The sequence below is a fragment of the Patella vulgata genome, chromosome 6 (assembly GCF_932274485.2).
Source record: "Patella vulgata chromosome 6, xgPatVulg1.2, whole genome shotgun sequence".
Lineage (NCBI taxonomy): Eukaryota > Metazoa > Mollusca > Gastropoda > Patellidae > Patella > Patella vulgata.
This window is the reverse complement of record NC_065884.2, coordinates 22954290-22979587: the sequence shown is the minus strand read 5'-3', so window position 1 is coordinate 22979587 and position 25298 is coordinate 22954290. Positions and strand designations below refer to the sequence as shown.

The window sequence follows — 25298 nt, the reverse complement described above, 5'->3', positions numbered from 1 at the left end:
ACTCAAGAAGAGAGGCTTGGCTAAGTTTTTTGGTCTAGTGTCTTTATCTGCCTCATGTAACTGGTCTTTAATTCTTACCTCCATTATTTCTAGCAGGGCATCAGAAATAGCTTCTAATGAACTCAGATGCATCTTCTCATTTTCAGGAGGTGCCATGGTAAAAGAACGGTCTCCTGGGCGATAACTGGTACGGAAAGCACTGACGGCAGCAGATTTTACTTTACTGATGCCAAATAACTGATAAAATTTAGGTAATGAGAATTCAGCCAAACTCAGTTTGAGAATTTGAAGGGTACTTTCTGAAAACAAGAAACGTTAAACCTAAGTAACTGACATAACAATTCCTTAAATCAAATAACATAATACAGCTTTAATCACCTTTACAGTTTTATGAACTAGCAATCTGATTAAAATACAGATCTATATTTTGATCCTTTTTTTTTTAAAACTTTCGATGGCCTCTACTACATGAATATATGACCAGCTGTAGTGGGAGGTCGCGTCAGGGGTCATAGAAGTGGCTTTGGACCCTATGACCTCAGACATTGATAAATCCATCAGTGTTGGTGTTTTTAGTGGCTTACCCACAGTTCCATGCACAGCATGCCAAGAACTGTTTCATTGGCTAATTCCTCACATCAAGCAGAATGCCTGTTATATAACAACTCTTCCAGATCCTAGTGTTGTGAAGACAAGTAAAATGAAATTTTGAACTATAAAAAAACATAACAAAATAGGATCTGTGTTTTAATCAGATTGATGAACTAGCAAAATTAATTCTCTATATTATTACATGATTTCTGAGTCTGAATGAAATACACACAGATATGTAGATTCAGTACATTTATAAATACATACCACTGAAATGTAGCTGAGCACATGTACATAGAGAATGAATAATATTTATAACCAGACCATGATGTGAAGCTCTCAATGATAATGGGCCAGTAGATACTAATAATGTTACAATATGGAATAAAAATGGTAAATGACTAGCAACTGAAAGAGAAAGGAAAAATATATGTAAGATTTATAATATTTATAGGATTGCTCTGATGCCTACTTTGTTGATTTAGTTTTGAAAGTTTAAAGTAGATCTAAAATTAATACTCTATACAAAGTTTCATTTACAAAGCATTTCACATCATAATTTTATAATTATTTTTTTGTAAATTTAGCAGAGACCTGTTAGTGCCAAGTAACGGTCATTATATGCGTTTTGCAAACCCTGTTACAAAATCATTTCATTATTCATATCGTCTTTGGGGTAGCTATGATATACTTACCATCAAGTGAATTATTAAATGACAACATAAGTAGATATCTGGCTAAGATGGCAATATCGTCCCACATCAGATGTTGTTCTAATGTAAGTGTTGGAGATGTACACGTCTTGTCTATCAACTAAAAACAAAAAACTTGTATTACTATAAAGACTATTACTGTAACCCACATAGTAAATACATTGAAATAAATAGGTCAATTGATCTATTTTAGAGGTTGCTATTAGTATATTCGATTTCATGACTCCATCTTTATGGGATGTGAATTTAAATTCAAGCTATATTTTTGTATAAAAGGAATTAAATTTGATGAAACAATCATAAGATATAATTTCTTAATGTATACTTACACGACACAATCTACCAATGACTTTCCTTGATACAAGTTGAACATTAGCAGATGTCAATGCTACAGCTGTGTCAGCCATTATTTCTGCTTGTATTGAACCTAGACCTCCGGTAACACTTCTCTGTAGTATAAAGATAAATTATATAGTAGCCTTTGAGAACTTTCATACCAAGTGTGAGGAAACTTATGTTCAAGAAGCAGCATTCCAACATAACCCTTTTTTATGCATCATGTATACACTGTCAATCTCAAAAGGAAACCATGCTTTTTCCATCTAATCCGGATAACTAGATACCTTTCTTGTCAATGTCGAGGACAGCACTCTTGACAAGGCAGAGCAAGATTGAAATTTCTCAACCAAGATATGAAACTTGAATGTTTCTGACTATAAGCAATTATTATCATATAAGGTGATACTATATAAGCTAATTGTAATTGATCACCAACCTTTATAAAACTATCTAACACCATGTCCAAGAGATCTGCTATCTGTCCAATGTTACCCCATATTTTAGCCTGGATAGACGGGTACATCTCTACTTCTTCTATTGTCATGGTGATGAGTTTATCAAGGATGAGCGCAACCTTCTGACGTTTATTTTCATCATTGTGTTTACAGAATCTATCAATAAAAGATTAATATCAAGTTATTTCCTGTTACATCTACTTCTATAAATACACAATCTAAGGTAAGTGAAATAGGATCAAGTAAAACCTGGACAAATATATCGTATATATCTTTATTTTTTTAATTATCCTGTGCCCAGGTTTGTTAAGTTTTAAAGTATTAAACCAGGGAACTCGGAGAGACTTGTCAAAATTAGGCAGTGACTTTTCTTTCGGAACTAAAATCTTCAGTACAAGACAGAACGGGCACAACAAGCATGCACTTATATTTAGGTTCTTGTAGATTACCAGGTAATTATGACTTAACACGCTTACAACTGTGCCTAATTAATCCAATTACAATTGAAAAATGTTAGTTTACCTGGTTAAATTTGGTAACCATGGTGTAATATACTCTAAACACAAATGCTTCATTTCAATGTTAGAATTACCAAAACCTTGTATACATTCTTCCAGAAACTCTAGTGTTAAATGTGGTTCTTTTTCTGCTAATTTAAAACTGATAGATTTGATGAAAATGGTATTATTAGCAGGAATACAGAGACCTGAAAACAAAATGAAAACTGTCATCCACAAAGTAATTCTGTCATATTAAAGTATACTTTTTAATTTTCTGATCACAAAAGACAGTGCCACAGCCAATATTATTATGGCAAACTATTTCAGTCATTTTTTTAAAAAAAACTTAGGAAATAATTATGCACTGCCAATCTGTGAATAAATATTGTTCAGAAAAAAAAAATGCCAATCTAAGGAACCAGATATTTGTTTTTCAATCCATCTCAAAGACAGCCTGCCAGGAGCGGGTTAGTAAAATGTGAAAATCTGTTTTGGATATACTACAGATTGACATTAAAAAATAATAACCCTCTTAATCGCAACACGAAATTATCATGACCGGCTGTAACTGTACTAAAATCAATCAACAGCCGTGATGGGATTTTGCCCGTATATTCCGGACATGTCCGACGCTATTTTCTGAACTTCCAAAATTGTCCGACCGGGAATATGTGCAATCAGACATCAAGATATGGTGAATAATATTCAAAATTCCAAAATTAATATATTGTACTGAGTGTATAACTACCACTCAACCCGATTATCGTTAATAATAGGCTGGATTGATTAGGTAATTAAGTGATTATTGTATTTATCGTGTTATACTGTCTATACACCCACCTTGATTAACTATTTAATCTGCCATGATTGACTGGCTTAATCTTTTATCGGACAATTCATCAATCTAATCTTAAACAGATGTCATTGCTTCTCCTTTGTCGGGCTATTCATCAATCCAATAACAGCGATTAGAATTTTAATCACAGCATGTATAAACTAGTCTTAGATGTCACATATCATTAGAGTACATGTATATAACACCCCAAATCAATGGATAGTCATTTTGGCTACGATATCTTTTACGTCTTTTAAGGCTCCATATAGAAATTCTCATCAACAGTGGCACTTTCCAGCAATCTCCATTGCCGAACGAAAATCGCTTACAAGCCAGTGCTTACGATGAAGCTATGTGCTTTGAGTCACGTACGCCATACGCTGAAGGAAGCTTAATTAAGTAGTTACGGATCGGCAAACTTTCCTTCTATCGTATTACGAAAACACATAATTTTATAGGAATATTACTGACAAAAATTTGAACACCACACGGGAATTAAATATGAAAAATAGCGAGGTGTTTCTATTTTAATTACGCGCGGATTTGAATATTTTGTTGACGTTAAGAAAACGATTCTTATTCCGGAAGTTCTGCATTCATTTGCTGCCGTATAAACAAAGACACGTAATGCATACTATTGTGAATTTGATGCCGAAGCAGGAGTTTGTAGGAATGTTACTGAGTTAAATTTAATTACCGTACTGGAATTAAATATGAAAAATAGCGAGGTTCACCTATTTTTATTACGTACGACATTTGAATATTTTGTTGACAAGTGATTGACACGTTCGATTGTCGAACGAAAATCGCTTACGGGACAGTGCTTACTATAAAGCTATGTGCTATGAGTCACGTACGCCATACGCTGAAGGAATGTTACTGACATATATTTGATTACTGTACGGGAATTAAATATGAAAAATAGCGAGATTCACCTATTGTTATTACGTATGGCATTTAAATATTTTGTTGACACATGATTTTTAATTGTGGTATGAATCCGTCTGTTTATATATCGATAAGAGTTATGCCCCTTTATTTTCGGTAAAATGTCCGACAAGGAAAATTTTGAAATCCCATCACTGATCAACAGCCTACAAGTCAGGTTGTTTCAAGGAAACAAACTATAATCATATTCAATATTGCAAACAATATTATTAAACTGTTAAACATACCATTGGTTTCCAACAGCTGACCATCTATTTTTAGATCAAATGTCTGAGTTAAAGCACAGAGCAGATTGTACGCAGCTGATCGTAAACTTGGATCAGAGCTACCTAAATTTAACAACGCCTGAAATGAAAACACATTGATAAAATAAAATGTTTGTACCTCATTTAATCTGTCAGTTTGAATTAATAATCAGAAATAGATAATTCAAGTACCAGTAATGTTGAGATAAGATGTTATTTTTTTTTAAAATATTGATCGTGTAGCTAATAATTTTACATGTAAGTATATGTAATGTACATACCACATTGAGAAGTGTGCCTGGAACATCTTTAGGTCTTATCTTTGTATGGACAGTAACAGTATCCTAAAAAGCAAAACCACAAGTTTTTATAAAATGATACAGTTTTAATTCGGTTAAGATTTCCACAATTTGCTTGATAATAAGACAAATATATAGAAAATATACATATTTTCCGATTCTTGCAGCTTTAAACAAGATTTCCAGCTATACATGATTACAAAAATGGTGTACTTACTGGTTGAGATAGTTCCCATCTGGTTCTAATATGTATAATAGCTTGTACTATATTATCACAGTCATTATGGATAAATGATAACGGACCACTTTCATTAGCTATCGTTAATGTAAACTGGTTATCATCTACAAGGCAAACCTATAATACATACAAAACATATCGAATTTATAACATCAAATTATTAAGCATTCTGGTTGTATCTAATGAATTAAATCAACACTATATTTCAGTCATTTTGTGGTTAAAAATGTTAAGATACAATTTCAAATCCAATACACCAGAACTTCACGTGTTGGAGCCCCCCCGATACACATATTGAATGAACATTTCACCAACACAATACTTTGTTTATTTTGCAACTAATAAGGTAACTAATAAGAAATTTGCTGTTAACTTTCTATGAATTCCAGCAGTCATGGTTTCATTTATGTGCACAGCAATCGGTACACAAAGAACCCTGTTGTTGGTTTTATGTGATCTGACTTCCTTGTCATCCGAAACAAATGAGAACCAAGCTTGAAAATGTCCAGTTGGTATATCTTGGTAAATGTGTGGATAAGAATTAAGGACAATCTAGTCATACAGTACACAACAAACCGGCATACTGACAGACATTTTAGTGAACTGTACCATAGTCTCAATTCACATGAATCATACCAAACAATATCTCAAGAAAAGAACAAATTTATATTAAAAAATAACAAAATAACAACTCACCTCTTCAATTTCAGCAGCATAATAAACATCATTTAACAATACATTGTGGTTTAAAACTCGACTTTTTTCTGATGATGTTACTTGAATGGCATTTGGGCCAACCTAAAAGACAAACACATGCAAATCTTCATCAATATACAAAGTAAATGGAATTAAAGATTTATGTTAAAATTTCAACAGTTTAATTTTATTTGATTGTCCAATTTTGTAAGAAGAAAGAGAAATTCATTCTAAAATTCACAGGTTTTCAAGTCAAAATGCTTTCCGTGTTTAATTTTCCATATCTGAAATTGAGTTCATTTCTTTCTTTTACTAGGGTTGTGGTTTTATAACTCATTTTTGAAATAGGACTGTGGTTTTATAACTAATTTCTTAGTACAGTAATACGATTACCTTAATAGCAACTTTGGTATCTTTATGGGAGAGTTTAAGCGCATTATTAAAGACACGAAGATCTTCTTCCAATGCCACTGTAGGCCCAGGTAGTTTCTGATGATCTATATCAACATATTCTTGTAGTTTAGCAGGATGATCAATAAATATCAACTTACGATTATTCTGAAAAATTTAATACAAAACATAGTCTTTATCGTAAGTCAAAGAACATTGAAAATACTATTTGATTTGATATATTATGCTTTAACTGAACAGAAATAAACAGAAGTAAACAATTATTTGCAAAAATGATATCACACTATTGTTGAACAACATTTGATACTATAGTATATACCAGGGATCTCATTACAGTTATATCTATAAGTATTGATTTGATATTTATTTTGTGCAATGTCTATTTTCTGTCATGTCCGCAGGTTTATCTTGTAGATTTTTGTTTTACGTGCAGTGCGATCCTCCTGCACTTACTATTAGAAGCAATTGTCTAACCATTTTCAGGTAAATAAAAGGTTGACAAAGTGAGAGCCCTGCTATAAACTAATAACAACCACATTTAAAATTGGTTGTTTTTCTTTGATGTCTACAATTGGTCTATTTTCGTCTATGCCGTCACTTCCTGTCTTGCATACATTTCACAATCACACTTACTCTTAAAGGACTTAAGATTCTATCATGATATTTTGTATATTCTCGAACCCAGGAATTACAATTATAGATGTAAGCTGCCACAATATTCTGATACACACTTTCCGGCATAACTACAAACCATTTGGTCAAGAACTCAGTCTGAAAATAGATTATCTTTATTCATTTACTAGATATTTACATAACCAAAGTTTTTGCTAACATTAACGATAGACTGCAGTTAATTGAACATGCATCCAATCAGATTGAAGTATGGCATTGATATCAGTTCACTGTAAATGATGTTATTGTGTTTCAAAGAATGTGATGCAACCACTACATGACCAATATAATGGTCGTCTGCTCTTGTTAAAAGGAGAATGAGATAAATGGGATTTAACATCCACTAGACACAGGTTCAGTTATTGCAAGACTATAACATATTCAATTCTAGATCCCAGAGAAACCCACACAAGCTTATGATTTCTGACTCAATGACAGAACTTATGATCTAAAGTGCATGTCTTAAACCATACAGCCACTCTTGCGAAAGGGCAGAAAATAATAAATAAATCAAAATGACTTACCCTAAATCTATTCTCAGAACATGTATGAGTAAAATCTAAGACCAGTTCAAATGGTTTATGTAAAAATGGTTTTAATGTTAATAGAACATGGTATATTAAGACATCTCCATTAATCTCACCAACTCTATAATAGAACAATAGCATAACAAAATAAATATCAAATGTAGATCATTTTGTGACACTTCATCCAAACATAGGGGCTTGTCAGACCCCCTTCTTGCCCACCAGTAGCAAAGCAGTCCATGCTTAACCTAAAATCACTGTAAACAAATCCCACAGGAAAATAACTCTGCAAAATGTTCCAATGAGGAATCCCACAAGGTTTCAAATTTACAATACAAAAGTTGTGAAATTTGATAGTATTCTTTCTTATGCCAGAATGAACAATCATAGGTAACAGAGGGAAATAACTCGGAAATTATTATAAGAAATCTTTTAAAATCAATAGAGTTATGATCAGTTGTTTAGCTTAGCTGCTGGTGGGCATGTATTGTTGGTTGGCAGCCTATGATTAAATGGCCAAAAATAAAATTTTAAGAATTTTAAGTGTTGGGTTTTTTTAAGGGTGACAATCTGGCTTTGTTCAAAATTTCATTTTTTATGTAACGTACATACAGATAAACCCAGTTGAACTAAAATCAGTAAGCAAACTGACAAAACAAAATTTAATCATGAAAATCTTGTCCCACTACTTATCAAAAAAAGAAAGTTTAGTTTCTTTATGTTATTAGATTCATTCAATTAAGGCATTTCTTTTAACTTTGTTTTTAAACTTTCTGACAGACTTAAAGTAGCTAAGTCTCTAACTCAATATCATCCAAAGTCTTCCACATTGAATACATGAATTATTTGTCAATTTAAATCAACATTGATGTTCTGGTCTTACCGGGAATATGGGCTTCTGATATCAAATATTTAAAACAAAATAAACATTTTACAATTGGTACCCGAATCGTGTACCAGGGCCATTTGTAATAAGGGACTCGAAGAACGAGGATAGACATATTCCACAAGTCATGTCAAACGGTGGCATCATCTTATCTGGTGAGCATGCACAATATATACTTTCGATGTAGACTGGAATAACCAGACACTACAGATTGCCATTCGATTGAGATTTGAAATTAAGAGTAAACAGTCCTTCATGTTTAAGGGGAGCTTTTGCTCCTGCTCCTCTCGACGCACGTCGGCTTTCCTTCGAAGGAGTCATTAAAGACTCCTGCAAATTAGCTAAATCGCTAATAAACTACTTTCAGTTTTTGTTTACTTTTAAATTGCATACATTCAAGGTATCAGGAGCTTTTTATGGCTCCTGCACAATTTTATAAACATGAAGGACTGGAGTAAAAAACAGAAACGATTTAATTTAAATCAGTTTATATACATTCATATTACATTATTATATATGTTGCAAACTATTTGTGTCAATTTCTAGGTCCCAAATATTAGGGATTTAGCTCCTTTAATATTTGAATTCAGTATGACTGAGAGAAGAAAATAAACTGATACAGTTTTGTTAAACTTACTTGTATCTACGAGCGATGTAATAAAATACAGGATTGCCTGATTTACTGGTACCAGCTTGATAAAATATATGTAGATTCTTTAACGATTTAAACTCGTCTTTCTCATGCATGTTTTGTTTCAACATTATTTCTTCAAATTTAGTACTTGTCATATCCATACTACTCCATCTGAAAAACATTTTAATTTACTTTAAAAATCTGAACAATTTTACAGGTCTCCATTTAAGACTTCTTCTACACACTTTGTTAAATGCAGACCTAATCAACTTAAATAAATAAAAACCACACAAACACCTGTACACCACACAAAATGAAGATGTAATGCCAATGACAGGGGTCAAAATATGAAATTTGAGGTTAATGTGTAATGAAAAGAAATGATATTTATCTAATTATCTTAAAAGAAATTAGTTGGTTTTATATAGAAATGAAAGTAATGGTAAGAGATCCTTTATACCTACTAGGGTAAACTAGTTTACTATAAGCTTGATTAAATAAGCTGGAAAGGAAAATATATTCAGCAAGTGGTTATATTTTATTTCCCGCCACCATATTGCAAATACCCTATTTCAAAATAACGCATTTCCAATTTCAAGTTTCTTCAATGGAACTACATTTTTTCAGGAATTTAAACCAATCAAAATAATAAAATGAAATGAAATTGGGTTTAACGTCCTACTGTTCGCTAGTATTATGAAATAATGGTATTCACAATTATAGATTTAAGTACAGTGCTTACTGTGAATCTAGAGGCCTATGTTCTGGAGGTCCAAGATATGCCAACAAGGTGGCCATTTTGTCAAAAGGCCGTCTGCCTACTGCTTTATGATCCCTGAAATTAAATACATTGCTCAGAACTGGTCAATGAAAAATATAATGGCTCCTTAAATAAGTAAAGAAATTGTTCTTAAAGGATTTTTTAATATTCCATAATTTAGATTATTTATTCTAGAACTAGATTCCAACCACAAAAAGATGTCATGAAGTTTTAGTCATTAACATTTTACTTCATTTTATTTAAATTTTGGAAAAAAGTGAAATATGGTAATATAGTAAATAGCGAGCACAATAAACATGTTTAAAATACCATTCACCATTTATTTAATATTTGCATAAAAGAATAAGCAAAATATAAATAAAATCACAACATGAACACTAAAATAACAATAAAAAACACCACACACCAAATATGTCATCAACTTAGAAACTTGTCACATTATACAGTTTATGAAGTCAGATTTCAATAGAATTACAAGACAATATTGCTGTCCACGAATTAAACATGATTGCAGATATAATTTTAAATTAATGATCTTTGCTTTGGTTGCTCCGTAACATCTGCATGTAGGTGGCTTAAACATAGAAATCAGTTATTATTATGGATTAAGTCGAGAGTGACAACAGGTATAAATTTGTCATTCAGTTTTCTTATAATTCCTCTAAGGGGATGTTTAATGGTCAGTCCAGAATGTTCTGAAGTGCAATCGAGTAATCACTATTTTGGAGATTGAGAGAATTGAATTTTGGAATGTTCAATCATGTATCACCAATGACAATTCAGTTTTTTAAGTTTGAACCCAAATATCAACCGATAGAAACAAAACGATAGAAGTGTATGAAAATGTTGAAGAAAAAAACGTCAGTGCATCATCAATTTGGCTACTTTTGGTCCATCTTGTGATATTTTCATGACAGCACAAAACTGACCAAGTGTAGGTGATGTACATGTTTTCAAAAGTTTCTGAATTTGCCGCAATTGTTCTTGGTGTGGATATTTGGATTCAAACTAATATTTTCTGACAGTCTCAGAGGAATTATAAAGACAGCTAAAAGTCGACTGTGTATCTATTATCGTTCTTCACTAGTACGAATAACTAGTTACTTAAATAAGCACATTGTGTATGACATCTGATAGTACACTGTTAAATTAACCAAAAAGACAGACTTGAGATGTGTTCAAATTGTAAAATGTGCAAAAGTCTACAGAATAGCCCTTGTGAATAAACATTCAAAGAATAAGTAGATACATACAGGGAAGATTTGTTTTAATACAGGATTTAAATTATAACAATTTGTTTTGATTATTAATTTAATACCATAAACATACCAAATACAAATGTGAACGTGCCTCATGTTCTAAAAACAATAGGCGGCGAATGAACCTCAATCAAGAACTGTACAAATTAGATTGATTTAAAGTAAAATGGAAATACAATTTTCGTTTTAAAAAGATGAAAACTATCTGTTCTGTAGTGTTTGTGAACAATCTCTTTTCACTTTGATTGTGGAGAACATGAAGCATTTAGGTTTGTAAGAATTTAAACTTACATCATCACAGATATTTTTTTCATTTTATTGTTTTTACAATATCTTACATAATTCAATATTATGATAAATTAAAACTTATGTGCCAACATGCAAGAAATGAAAGATTGAATGTGGGACTTTGTCAGTAAAGTTTCACCTTTTTAATTTTAAGGTATAAACAATTAAGGATTTAAACTACTCTAATTCTCAATAAAAGGTTCCAATTTTCCGAAAAAAATCAAGTTCTAACTATTTGTCAATTCAATGTTAAAATCTATATATTGTATGGAGATCTTACTGGGGAACCTCTCCATATCTTTGCATTATGTGCTTAGAAATGAATTTCTAGCAGAACATAGATCTCCATTATCACAACGTTTTAAATACTTTTTCAAACTGCATATGCACATTTGTACTTCTACTATATAATAACTTATCCAAATTTTTTATCTTTGTTGCTTTTTAAGTGTACAATTTCAACACTACTGTTCTACAAAGTATGAGTCATGTATAAGAAAGATATAGTTATCAAGAAATGCATGTTTGACTAACAACCCCACAAGACATGACAAAAACCTTAAGAGAAGTATGAATCTGGAAGTCAAGCATAAGCATCCATTGCACATTACTGTCCCGGGTTCTCAAACTCGAGTCAAAGTCATAGTGCTGTAAACAACCCATAGTCGACAGAATCCCACTGACAAAGATTAAATTAGAAGGATTAGTATTAATAAATATTAAAAAGATATTAGTATCTATATAGACTAGGATACATACAACAATATCTAACCATACATTAATATATATTTATACATATATATATATATCTATATATTTAACTACACAGATAGAAGACGGTTAGTATACATACAGACGCGGAGGACCATCCCCGGCCTCGCACACAAAGTTTTCTGTGTGTACCTCCAAACTACAAGATAAAGATAACATCCATCTAATACAGTTGTTCTTTAATATAAAATACTACAACTAATGCACAATAGGAAAGCATTTGTAAAGCTGTAACTCTGTTTTTACTTCCGTCTGAAAATAATTGTTTTCATTGTTTCGTAAGTTCCAGTTCTAGCTTGTTGACAAAAACAATAAGGTAAATAATTAAAAGTTGTGTTTCCAGTGGAGTACTGAATGGAATATGTAAAACATCAATCTTCGTTCAAATACAGGAAGTAATTTCATGAAAGGTAAATAATAAAAAGTTGTGTTTCCAGTTGAGTACTGAATGGAATATGTAACACATCAATCTACGTTCAGATACAGGAAGTAATTTCATGAAATGTCTATAATCTAAAAGAATTCAGTATGTAACAGGACATCTGTCTTAATTGATAAGGTTTCCATCTGTCTGGTCTGATGTGCTATATAATTATTCTGATGTGCTATCTAATTACGTCTGATGTGCTATCTAATTATGTCTGGTGTAATCTAATTATGTCTAATGTGTAATCTAATTATGTCTGATGTGTAATCAAATTACATCTGATGTGTAATCTAATTATGTCTGATATGCTATTTAATTACATAGTCATAGCTAGCTGATGTCCAAACACTTTTAGCTTTGTTAATTTGGCTCCAACTAATTATACAATTATTAGTGGCAAAATTAATAAATCAAACTGCATCCATCTCACACCATAATACATGTATGTAAATCTATTACATATTTTTATGACTCAATTTCAACTTTCATCAAAAATACAACTACAATTTTTGTTATTATAGTAAAATATCAACGCACTTTGATCAGGATAATAACTTATTAGCTTTCACAGATTTTACAAGATTTCATTAATTTATTAAGGGGAATAACTCAGAATCTTAAGACCGAAATCTATAATTGTTTTCCCACCAATCAAGATAATGTACAACATATACTAGCTCTAAAATTGTTGCCATAAATCCTGCAGGGCAAGTTTAACGTTTAAAACAAAACCACTATGAGTTCTCTACCTCATGCTTTAATAGCCAATATGTGAACAGAAAGTAACTCTTCAAAACTGATTTGAAATTTAATAAGTTACTTCCTAATATTTCAATAAACAATTCTGAGGTTTTAAAATATCTGTATTACATTCACAAGATTTCTTCATAAATTTGAAAGTAAATCTATGACCAAATTTTTGTTATTTTTGATGGTTGTCTTCCTTATAGGTCAATTGGTAAAGATCTGTAGGAGTGGACACAAGAAATAGTGGATGAAGAATATGACAACTTTATCCATATTCAATGTGGGCATATAAAAACAGGATAATAACTATTATAATGTTAGCTAAAATTGTGGACTACAGACCGACAGGCAGGAGTTACAGCTACATTTAAAGCTATATTTTGAAAAAAAAAAAAAAATTTTTTATTTCATCCATTAGGTTATACAGAAAGCAGAGGAAGTTAAGCTGCAAAAACTAAAACCCAGCAACCACCCCATATCATGCGTGATTGTAACTCGTAATTATCAAGCCAACAATGAGACTGATTTCCCCTGCCGAAATCCCAAAATAAATAGAAGACACATATTAATTAATTGCACATTTATCTTTTTCAAAAGTATCAAGCAATCAAACTGATTATCTATACTTAGTCTAAGCATAATATGTTCACGATCAAACTCAGTCAAGGTTTTGAAGTACCTGGTAGTGAAACTATACACTAAGTTTCATCACTTTCCATAAGTTAGAATCAAAGTTGCTTAGCTCTGCTTAGCTTTAGCGGGAAATGTTAAAGATACTCTCCCACATACAAACTGTGAGATTTGATGATATATTTGGACTAAAACCATATTCAAACTATTTAATCTATCAAAAATTTGATTCAAATCCCTCTCAAAACTTTGAATTCCCAGAGAGATACCTCAATAAACTGTTGTTAGCAACCATGTATGTCACCTAACTTCATTGAGGGAGGGTCCATTTTGCAGAATGTATTTTTCATTACTTACTGTCCATTTACCATACATATTGAGGCCTAAGTAAATTTTTAATTATTTTCTGTCAACTTCTTTTTCTACCGTTTAGTTGCAGAGTCTGTTATACTTTTACACCCGTCAATGTTCCAAAACCGCCTAACCATTTGATCAAGAATTAACAACTGCTCCCTTAGTCAAGCTAGCAAACAATAACCTGGCAGACAACAGTCGGGTTACCAGATACATGTACCCTGACATTTTTGCTCAGTGCTTGCCCCATAGGCATTTTTCGGGTAATCCAGTATTTTTCTAGTAAGACTCGGTGTCTATACTTTCCATATCAGGGGCGGATCTAGGAATTTTGAAAAGGGGGGGGCGCCTTAAAATGAGGGCACTGACCGCAGAGACGCGACACGCCGCTGAGAGGGGGGTGTGGGGGCCCAAGAAAATTATCCGTCATTTCCTTGCATCTGTAGCCATTCCAAGAGCTATTTGGGTGATATTTTCGTCTAAGTAAATGTTCTGAAATCGTTGAAAATAGCCTTAAAATCGAGCAAAAAAGCCAGTTGAACATGCGACTCGAAAATTGTCAAGGCGAACGAGGCATTATGATGGGGAAAAAAATGAATTTATTCCCTAGCCACTTCACTATTTAAGCTTTGTAACTTGTACTGTCCACACATGAAACGGTGCTACATCAAGTTGCACTCATACGCGTCGGTGATGGACATGAGTGTATACGCCGCCGATTCCACAAGATGTCTGTCTATAGTCCCTCTATAGGATTAGGGTACCGTCAGCTAAACAACAAGAAATCGTTTGAAAGTGGAAGCATTAATTAGACCAGACTGGTGTGTTTGAGTCGATGGTTTGAGTCATTTAGGATCCCTGCAACGGGTTGGGAACGGACATATTTGGGTCTGAGAAAAGGCACTTTCAGCAGTAAAAAAGGGCACTGTCGAAAATTAGGGGGGGCGCGCCCCCCCCTTGAATCCGTCTCTGCATATATAGGGCTACCAAATTTGCCATACTTTTATTGGAAATAACCACCCATAAATACTTTCAAGACAATGTATCTTTAATCATTGAACCCAGTCAAGACATTCACCTAATGAACATCTACATCAAGTTTTGACCAATCAAATTGTTTATTGTTACTTAACCTAACCAAAAAATTAACATCATCAAACTTGGTCAAGGTATTGATATAATGAATATTATACTCGAAGTTCCGTTGCTCTCACCCAATTAGAACAAAAGTTATCGTGTTCCAAAATCTCAACTAATCAAATTGCTTATTTCTGCTTAGCCTTAGTGGAAAATGAGCATGATCGAACTCTGTCAAGGCATTCACCTAATAGACACCTACACTAAGTATCAATAGAGTTATTGTGTTCCAAAGTCTCAACCAATCAGACTGAAGTCTCTACTTTGCCTAAGTAGAAAATGCTCAGCATCGAACTATACATGAAGTTTCACCACTAAATCAGAATCAAAGTTTCTGAGCTCCAATGTCTTGACCAATCAAATTGCTTATTTTATCACTCTGTTTACCCCGAGCTGAAAATGCTCATTATCGAACTTAGTCAAGGTATTGATGTGATGAAACTATACACCAAGTTTCATCACGCTCACATAATTAAAACCAAAGTTATCATGTCCCAAAGTATTAACTAATCAAATTACTTATCTCTGCTTACCCTAAACAGAAAATGTTCATCTATGCACTCAATCAAGGCATTCACCTAATGAACGCTTACATCAATTTTGAATATTCTACCTCAATTAGAATGAGAGTTATTGTGTTCCAAAGTCTCGACCAATCAAATTGCTTATCGCTCTGCTTACCCTGAGCAGAAAATGCTCATTATCAAACTTTGCCAAGGTAGACAGACAGATCCATTTTAATAGTCCCCTGCTTTCTTCGAAAGGCTGGGGACAATAAAATTGTTGCTGTAACAATGTGGTAATAAATAAGGCATTTGATATTTGTAGTAAGTTTATGTTAGATCATAAATCCACCTGGGTCTTATAAAAAGAACATGGTTTGATCTGTTGTAACACATGTAAGGTTTATCATTAACCAATTAATAATGCATAACATAAGAACTTGGATAAAACAAGCCAACAGTGAGGCTGATGTCCCCCGCCGAAATACCAAAATAAATAGATGACACATATTAATTAATTGCACGTTTATCTTTTACAAAAGTATCAAGCAATCAAACTAATTATCAACTATACACTAAGTTTCATCACTCTATCAGATAGTATCATCCTAACGAACATCAACATCAGGTTTAAACATTCTACCTCAATTAAAAGCAGAGTTGTTATCTTGCAAAGTCTTGACCAATCAAATTGCTTATCGCTCTGCTTACCCTCAGAAGAAAATGTTCATTATCGAACTTAGTCAAAGTATTGATGCGGTAAAACTATACACCAAGTTTCACCACTCTCACATAATTATAACTAAAGTTATCGGGTCCCAAAGCATCAATCAATCAAATTGCTTATCTCTGCTTACCCTAAGCAGAAAATGCTTATCTTCGAACCCCATCATGGCATTGACCTAATAAACACCTACACCAAGTTTGAAAATTCTACCTCAATTAGAAGGAAAGTTATTGTGTCCCAAAGTATCAACAAATCAAATTGCTTATCGCACAGACGGACGGACGGACAGACAGACGGACGAACCCATTTTAATAGTCCCCTGCTTTCTTCGAAAGGCAGGGGGCAATAAAAATATAGTTCTTTCCATGTTTTTAAGGAAGTGACCTCTTTGCACCAAAAATTATTAATTAAATTAATTCTGATCCTGGTTAGAATTCCCAATTGATTAGATTGGAGTAGTGACAGAGAGTGTACGAGACAGGTTATGTTTATTCACTCTACTTATTGCACTGTATGTTTTCCTACATTAAAAATTCTAACTATGTTATTTGATTAAACGAATGTTGAGACACAATTGATCTTTTTTTTAACTGTCCAGAACTAAAATAAGTAAACAGACTGACTTTCTGCTGAAATAAAAACATAATTGTATAGAGCATATTCATCACTATTCACTTAAAAAAAAGAATGCACTTTACACTTCATTTTGACATTATTAAAGAGGTCCCGTTCCTTAAATACATGTATCAACAGCTGTGCAGGTTTAAAGTCATGTTGGCACACTGATCACATACTTACCGCTTGAAAAACAGAGAAAACAGAATTGGAAGTGATGAATGATTTGACATGTACATATACATTGTAGCACCTCATATCAGCATACACTGTTACAATTTTTATTCATGCACAGTTTAAGGCATACTCTGAGGATGTGCATTGACCTGTTGATATAACTCCTCAGTGTGAACATACAAGGTTAGTTGCAAGAGCAAGCAACTTTAATAAATATATATAGGCCAGTAGAAAATTGTTTTATGGATAATGTATAGATTTTCTAAAATAATATAACTATCAACTAAAGCTGTATTTCTTTGGAACCAATTCCTCATTTTGCTCAGATCTTGTCTACACTTTTTTTAAATTCTGTTATTGAATCAATACCCATTGGCTTACAATACCATTTGGAAGCCAAGAGACACTTTTCTTGTCAGACCAGATAAGAAGGGACCTGGTTTTCAAATTGAGGGTATTAACTATTATAGCCATGTTTTATGAAGCTTGTCGCAAAATAAATACAGCTTTATGCATGTAGAATTAATAAAGGCTTTAGAATTACTAATAAGGAAAGTAGGAAGGCATCTAAAATAGGTTGATGATAGGTCAAATGTTACAGAAAAATGTTACATTTGAAACATGTACATTTTGGAGGTTCCTTTTATAAATGGCCTGAAATCTTTTATAAATCATCAATTCTTTTTTTTTTCTTTGCTATATTCAACTTTGACAAGACTTTAACATAACCTTTATAAAAGAAAGCTCAAATTACATGCATGATAGTTCTGCTTCTCTGCCTAATTAAACTTATGAAATATGAATCTGCATCAGAAAAAAAAGCTAAATGTTGGAAAGGAACACACACACACACACAAAATATCAACCTTATAATTATGACAATTCTGAATGTTAAGCATTCACTAAAGATATCTGCAACAATTATTTAATTCTTTTTACATAATATATCACTATAGGTCTTTTGTCTCAACTTCTAAAACAATATTCATTTTTTTTCTGATGGAAATAGAGTAAATCCCCCTACCTGCTACTAGATAAATAGTCTCCAATTTTCTCCTGATTATTCCACAGAAGTCTGTGTAAAGCTAAAACATTGGCATCATTTATAAAAGAAAGGCTGTGATTTCCTGTATCTAATGTTTCGCAGTCTGAGGCTATTTCTGTAAAAAACCTGTAAAATATGTAAAAGAATTTGAATTTAACTCAACTATGACACAGCTTATGTTTGAAATTTGATAGATGACAATAATATGCCATTCAAACAAATGTATACCCAAAATCTTATATAGTCTTTTGATTTCTATGAAAAAATAAAAGTGTCAACTTTTTATATAGATATTTTTACAGAGATGGAATCTTGCTTAGTAAAAATGTCTGTATCTTGAGATTGGATTGTTTGGAAAACTTGTTCTTTAATATTTTCACAATTTTTTAATAACAATTGATTGACTTACCGTCTACCTGCATCAAAATTACTCTTTAAAAATTCATTAAAGGCTGTCATATGTTGTTCTTTGGTAAATTGAAGATGATTGGCTATATTCTGCATTATCTTACACATCAATGTTAGACCTCGCTTCATTCTGGGTGTAGGTTCTTCTTCTACGATATTTGACTCGTAGGGTGACACTAGTATAATAATATTACATTCCATATAAATATTTTGTAAACGAAACAAAACATACACTACTATATTATATTTCTGTCAGTATTTAAAACATCTACATTTCGAAAATTACCATAAATATATATTGTGAAATATTTTAAATATTTTTGCTTTGTAAGCTACATAATATGTTAAAGATTCTTAAAATAGTCTAATCTCTATATTTTTCCCATGCAAAGAGGTAGAGTCCTGTACTATTTTCTATTGAAATTTCCAAGAAAAACGAGAAAATCATGCACAAGAAAGTTCATTTTGAAGTCTGAAATTGCCATTTTTAACATAAATGGTTTAAGTCTTTTATAATATTAATATTTAAATTGCATGGCAAAGAGGGAAACTAATCTTGGTTAGGTAAAGCGAATTAAGGAATTTCTTTAATGGTTAGCACAAGCGTTAGAATTCAAACTTCATTGTTCAACGACTAGCTCTTAGATATCTAAAATACAGCATTCATGTTAATGTTTCCATTCTTTTTAATATGCAAGTATTGGACTGTGACGTACGTAAATTCTCTTTAAGATCAAGATTAATGTAGAGCACACACAGTCGACAGCATGCTGACAGATTTGATAAGTATCACAATTTTTCCTTTCATGTGTTGGCTGTGAAAAATACTTCAAGTAAGACAAATCAATTACAAAATTAAAATTAATAAAAAGAAAATGGCACAAAGCAAAACAAAAATAAAATAACGTAGAATAAAGTCTCGCAGACAGTTACCTATGGCAGGATTGATGAAGCGTAAGAAAATAACAGTGCCAATTACAGTCCACACACTGTCGGCACTACTTTGTTGAAAGCGTTGAGTGACAACCTGGTACAGTGTATGACACATACTTCGTAATTTGGGTGGAAACCTGACAAATATTGAAATTATTCAGTCTTACTGTGGCCATGGATTGCAAGTCAATCAATTCATGATATGGTATACATGCATTCTTCTCTACTACACTTCACTATCCCTCGATATTCTGCATTAAATTCAAGTTTTATAACTCAACCAAACATGTATATTAATATTAGCCATGTAAAGGATTTGTTCAATTGAAGCATCCTATACATGTACATCCCAGATCTATATTTTTATTAACCTAGATTCTATAATGTTCCTCTTTATATTCTCTGGGTACATGTGTAACTGACTGCTCTTCGGGACCAATATGATTGAACTCAATGTGACTAAACTCAATCATCAGCTGGATTGTATTTTTTAACACAGCAAGTTATAATACAACAGAACAGTAAGTACAGCTTGCAACCATCGACTAGAAATAATAACTGAAACAAGAGACACTAGGTGATTCATGACGGTGGTGAAATGTAGTAGAGATAGATCTGTTGATGAAAACTAAACTATTTTTCATGAAACATGCTGGTTTCAAGAGGCAGCCATCTTGCTGTAAATTCATAATCATTTAAAAAGCAAAAGTTAGATCTATGGTGAATTAGGATGAAGCATAGAATATGTATACATTTAAGTATGTATTTACCATCAATTATCATTAATATACAAGTGTTTCATAACAAACAACTAAAAATATGGTTGAGCTTAGTATTTTTCGAGTAATAATAAAATATTCTTAAACTTTAGAAAACATACCACAATCGAAAAGAGCAGATGAAACATTACGTAAAGAAAGAAATAAAGTTCACAAAGTCACTTAATCATAAAGCAAATGAACGACATATCTAATGTAATAAAAGTTTGGGGGTTTTTTAAGTGAGAAAATTTATGAATCACTTGTAAGAATAGAGAATTCCTATAGATGTAATGATTCAGATTTTAACTCTACACGTTTAAATTTAATTTGATCGAAACCAAGATTTACATGAACATTTCAGTATGAAATTTTGTTTAATGCCAAATTAAATCTAAAAATGCTTACTGAGCATTTTCAAGATCCAAATAAAAAATACTGAAACTCCATCTAAAATATTATTGCATCTCTAAGAACAACCATATGATAAATAAGTGAAGCAGAATATAATGATGAAAGCAATGAGAGTGAATTAGGGCCAATAGTCTACATTCTTTCTGCTTTATTGCAGAGCAGGTTTGGTTACCTAGCGCTGGGTTGAAAAAACGCAGAAAAATAACAGTTCCTGTTGCCGTGATAGCTGTACTCTCTGGTGGAAATCGTAAGCTGATAACCTGATTGACACAATGGCACATGGTGCGGAGTTTGGCTGGAAATCTATGTAAATGGGTTCAATTTAAAACAAACAAATATTCTTTTTTTAACATCGTAATTAGACTGTTAGTGAAGTTTGCTAGTGTAATTAGAGACCTAGTGCTGCTCTGCACTGTCTTTTTCGCATTCAACTGAATTTTTAAAGTTGCAATGTCTGCATCCAATAAGATGCGGTATAAATACTTGATCAATGATATCTAATTATAATTAAATAACAGTAAATGGAAAATATAGTAAAGCTTATTGTTCGATATAAATATATTTGATGATGTAATGGTTAAAAGCTGACACAGATTCCAAAAATTATATAAAGAAAAACAACTTAAACAGCCATTATGCAAGAGCTAAATCTGCCTATTGCAGGTCTTTCTTTAGGCCTTAATTTTTATATTAACATGACAAGACTATAATCAACTCTTGATGCCATCTGATGGGTCAAATTTTAAACAGATTTGAATCCGATCAGCCATTCAACAACTGTTGATGATCAACCATAAAAATGGATAACCGAGACTTTGTTTATTATCATAACAACGGTAACAATGACAATCAAGGCTACAGTCTTAGTGAAATAAGGTTTTCTCGTTTCAGGGTGAAATAATTTGACTGAGATTTTCCACATATTCTCTTTATATTATCTATTTTTAACTATTATAGTGATAACTGTCAGCTCTTTATCTAATCTTCCAAAATGCTGCTTTAATATAGAAATAATCATAACAACTAGGTTAACTTTTTCATGAAATGTAATCAACTTATCTAATCTTAATATATAGCAAATAATTTCTTAGGACTCAAATAATTATTAAAACTGATACAATAAAAGAAATGTTTGTCTTACTTTGGTGCTGAATCAACAATAGCATTAAAAACTTTCTGTGTAACAAGCAATAAGTTTGCTTTATTTTCATCTATATTTTCACCAGTTTCCAATCTAGAATATATAGACATTTAAACTGCAATAAGCGACTTTAATATTTTGCATTAAAGTACTTATACTTCATATCTCTCACATAATTTTTCATAATTAATAATTACCACAAAATAGTAGTATTAATACATGTACTTGTAGTTCTCAAGAGAAGACACTATAAAAATAAAATGGTATCTTTGGGACATTCTGGAAAAAATGATTATTCAATTTCAATGTCCCTTTGAATGATGTCAAGATGCAGGATTATAAGCCTGGAACTCAAATGTCAGAACTGCCACAGAGTGCTGATTCGGTGGTACAAGCTCAGTTATTTGATGGAAATTTGATCTGAATATCCATAGTTAATGAATGGCTATGACAACAACCTGGATATATAAAACAAGAAGAGGTAATATCCTTCTTGCAGAATGAACTGTGGTCATGGACTAAAACAACTATGAAATACAAAATAAATGGGGAGATGAGTTATAGATTTCAACATTTATATATTTCATTAAAAATAAATGCAGTTTACATACCGTGCTGGATCAATCTCATATATTGTTCTATGTTCAGCATCTAACATAAACATTTCCATTATTAACGGCTGTAGTAACTCACGCAAATAATTCTGGCCATAGAATCGGAAACAATACGCCATGATTTTACTGGCTAGACTGTTACCTCTAAACAATGTCTGCATACAATCAGCTATTTCAACCTGAAATAAGACCAAACAAAATCTGAGAGGGTGATTGGAAAATTATCATGTTTAAAATGTCATTATTTTCCATAATCTGCTTTCTTCAAGGAGTGTGTGTGTGTGTGTTTTTTTTTTAAATTGAAGTTAAATGAAAAATGAAATGGGGTTTAACATCCTACTGTTCTGTTCCTAACCTGAGCTAATACGCCATACAGTGTGTTATGAGGGAAATTTTGCCCGGGCAGCGGCGCTACGGCCTACTCTGATATCGAATTCCAACTGCCAAGGGATTTTTTACATGCACGCCAATGTGTACACGGGACCTCGGTTTTTCGTCAAATCAGAATGACTAGACAGCTGTCCTTGTCAGGCCCTCCATCATGCATCACTGACAAGGGGAAACCACGCCGGAAAATCTGAATGAACTTTCGTGGCTAATGCAGGGATCGAACACCGACCTCCAGCCTAGCGAGTCAGCGTCTTACCCACTTAGCCATGGGAGTTAAATGTAAATACATGCGCAAATGAGTTCTATCAGTGCCTTCAATAATAATAATACTGGTAGCACATATTTAGAGATGCCAAGTACCTACACATAACAATTAATGGAGTCAATGGGGAAATCTTTAGTGATCTGTGTCCTGTCTGTGTGTGATAAGGCTGTCACTGATATGCCTTAGTTTTGAAAATATGAAGATTAAATTCTCAGAAAATATGAATAAAATAGTTTGGCTACAGAAAAGCTAAAAAAAGTTAATTAAAAAAAAAAAATCAAAGTTTTGAAGAAAAATTGTGATTTTACTGCAAATTTCTCAATTTTCAATTTTTATTGAATTTTTAACAGTAAGTAAAATATTCTAATGCCCAATGTTGGCTTATTCAGTCTCAGAAAGCACAGATAAAGTGAACAGTATTGAAATTTCACCAAATTTTGTCTAAAGATCAGGAATATTCACAAAAAATCTTGAGATTCCCCCCATTTCGATGTAGAAATTAATATTTTCATGACTACTAAAATGAGTCAAAATGTCTAAAAATGCCCATATTTTCTTTGCTAATATAACTTAGATGGGATCTACATGTTTGTCAGGTTTAGAAATAGCTCCAGCTTTCCTACAGAAAATTGAAAATTGGTAACACTGAGTTAATAATGTACAGCAGATGGGTTTGTACAAAATGTTCAAAACAGGGGTTGGCTCAATTTTGCCACTATTTTACCCAGAATAAGCATTTTTTTCTTCTTTGAAACATTAAATTCTTGCATTTCCTTCATGTAGGAAGCAATATCCCAGCCTTTCTAGACATTTTTTACTCCATCATTCTGTTTAGAGAGGCAATAAATGCCCCACCCCACCCTTTTCTATTAATGTGTTTTGAGGGATTTAAATGCACCTGTGTTGACATGTAAATGATCTTAATTGGAATTTGTGGTTGAATTACAGCTAAGAATGTTATTTTTCACCCCAAAATATTTTTTTTGTGCATTTCAAGGATTTCTAACCCTTATTTGTTCAGAGTCAAACGTAGAACCCTGAGGCATTTCAGGCCAATGAGACCAGACCCAGATATAAAACTGGTGTAGATGTGTAAATGTCAGTTTAATGTTCAATATTTTCTTATGTTGCCTATAAAACAATAAAATGTTAATTTTTCTCCTTTTCAGGCCTCTTTTTATGTTGTCAACTCTGTCATGACTACTTTTTTAACTTCTTTTTTCAGGAAATTAATGTAAAGTTCCAGACATCTTGCTTCAGCACAAGGATTGCAATACAAATTTGTAACATGCCTCTGAGGTTTGAGATGTTGGAAACATTGAAATATTCCCAAATTTGTGAAAATTGTGTATTCTGTGACCCTTCTGTTAGAGAGGGGTGATCATAGACCAAATATGGCATTTTTTTCATTCATCAAGGCCTATTTTTAACCATAATTCATATTTATTGCACCTATTTTAGTTTATATGTGCATATGTTAGCCAGGGATGGTAAAACATAGCTGTTAGACAGATTCCTTTGGTAATGTAAGTTCTGCAACCATAGATTAGATTAATTCAATCAGTATCATGTTCAGGGGGTAGGCATGCATTTTTTCTGTTTGCATATTGTCCACAGATTCTAAAAATATATTTCTTGTCCGTCCGGATATTTAAAAAAGTGGAAAATTATTGGTATTTTGAGAGATGCTACATGTAAATTTTGTACATTTTTCATCACATGGCAGTAAAAAATTATATTTTTGAAAAAAATTCCATATTATGAGTGTTTTCTATGTAGTTTCTTTGTAACTTGTCTAATTTTTTCACAGAACTCAGATACTGCCTTTAATAAGAAAGATTTTTAAATTTTAGCACAAAAGGCCTATGGACCTGAGATGCACCAGTGTACATAAAGCAGCATGTGTACTTAAAGGGCCATCATTT

The 25298-nt window shown here is 32.3% G+C and overlaps 1 protein-coding gene across 6 annotated transcripts in view; it reads right to left on the bottom strand.

Moving 5' to 3' along the window:
* The window catches only part of LOC126824754 (neurofibromin), a 70264-nt gene that overhangs the window by 19280 nt on the left and 25686 nt on the right, over positions 1-25298 (bottom strand). For 4 of the 6 annotated variants that reach the window (XM_050554111.2, XM_050554116.2, XM_050554112.2 and 1 more), the window contains exons 29-49: positions 22716-22897; positions 22105-22197; positions 19792-19928; positions 18860-19034; positions 18430-18576; positions 12171-12227; positions 9732-9824; positions 8993-9160; positions 7467-7590; positions 6904-7041; positions 6253-6417; positions 5860-5961; positions 5143-5280; positions 4908-4970; positions 4609-4726; positions 2621-2804; positions 2080-2254; positions 1634-1753; positions 1287-1404; positions 859-999; positions 79-299 (exon numbers count right to left, since the gene is read on the bottom strand). In XM_050554111.2, the coding sequence (XP_050410068.1) occupies positions 79-299; positions 859-999; positions 1287-1404; positions 1634-1753; positions 2080-2254; positions 2621-2804; positions 4609-4726; positions 4908-4970; positions 5143-5280; positions 5860-5961; positions 6253-6417; positions 6904-7041; positions 7467-7590; positions 8993-9160; positions 9732-9824; positions 12171-12227; positions 18430-18576; positions 18860-19034; positions 19792-19928; positions 22105-22197; positions 22716-22897 (2859 nt within the window). Of the gene's footprint in view, positions 1-78; positions 300-858; positions 1000-1286; positions 1405-1633; positions 1754-2079; positions 2255-2620; positions 2805-4608; positions 4727-4907; positions 4971-5142; positions 5281-5859; positions 5962-6252; positions 6418-6903; positions 7042-7466; positions 7591-8992; positions 9161-9731; positions 9825-12170; positions 12228-18429; positions 18577-18859; positions 19035-19791; positions 19929-21135; positions 21267-22104; positions 22198-22715; positions 22898-25298 lie in introns of all 6 variants that reach the window. The other 2 variants (XM_050554113.2, XM_050554115.2) reach the window with 2 other exon arrangements.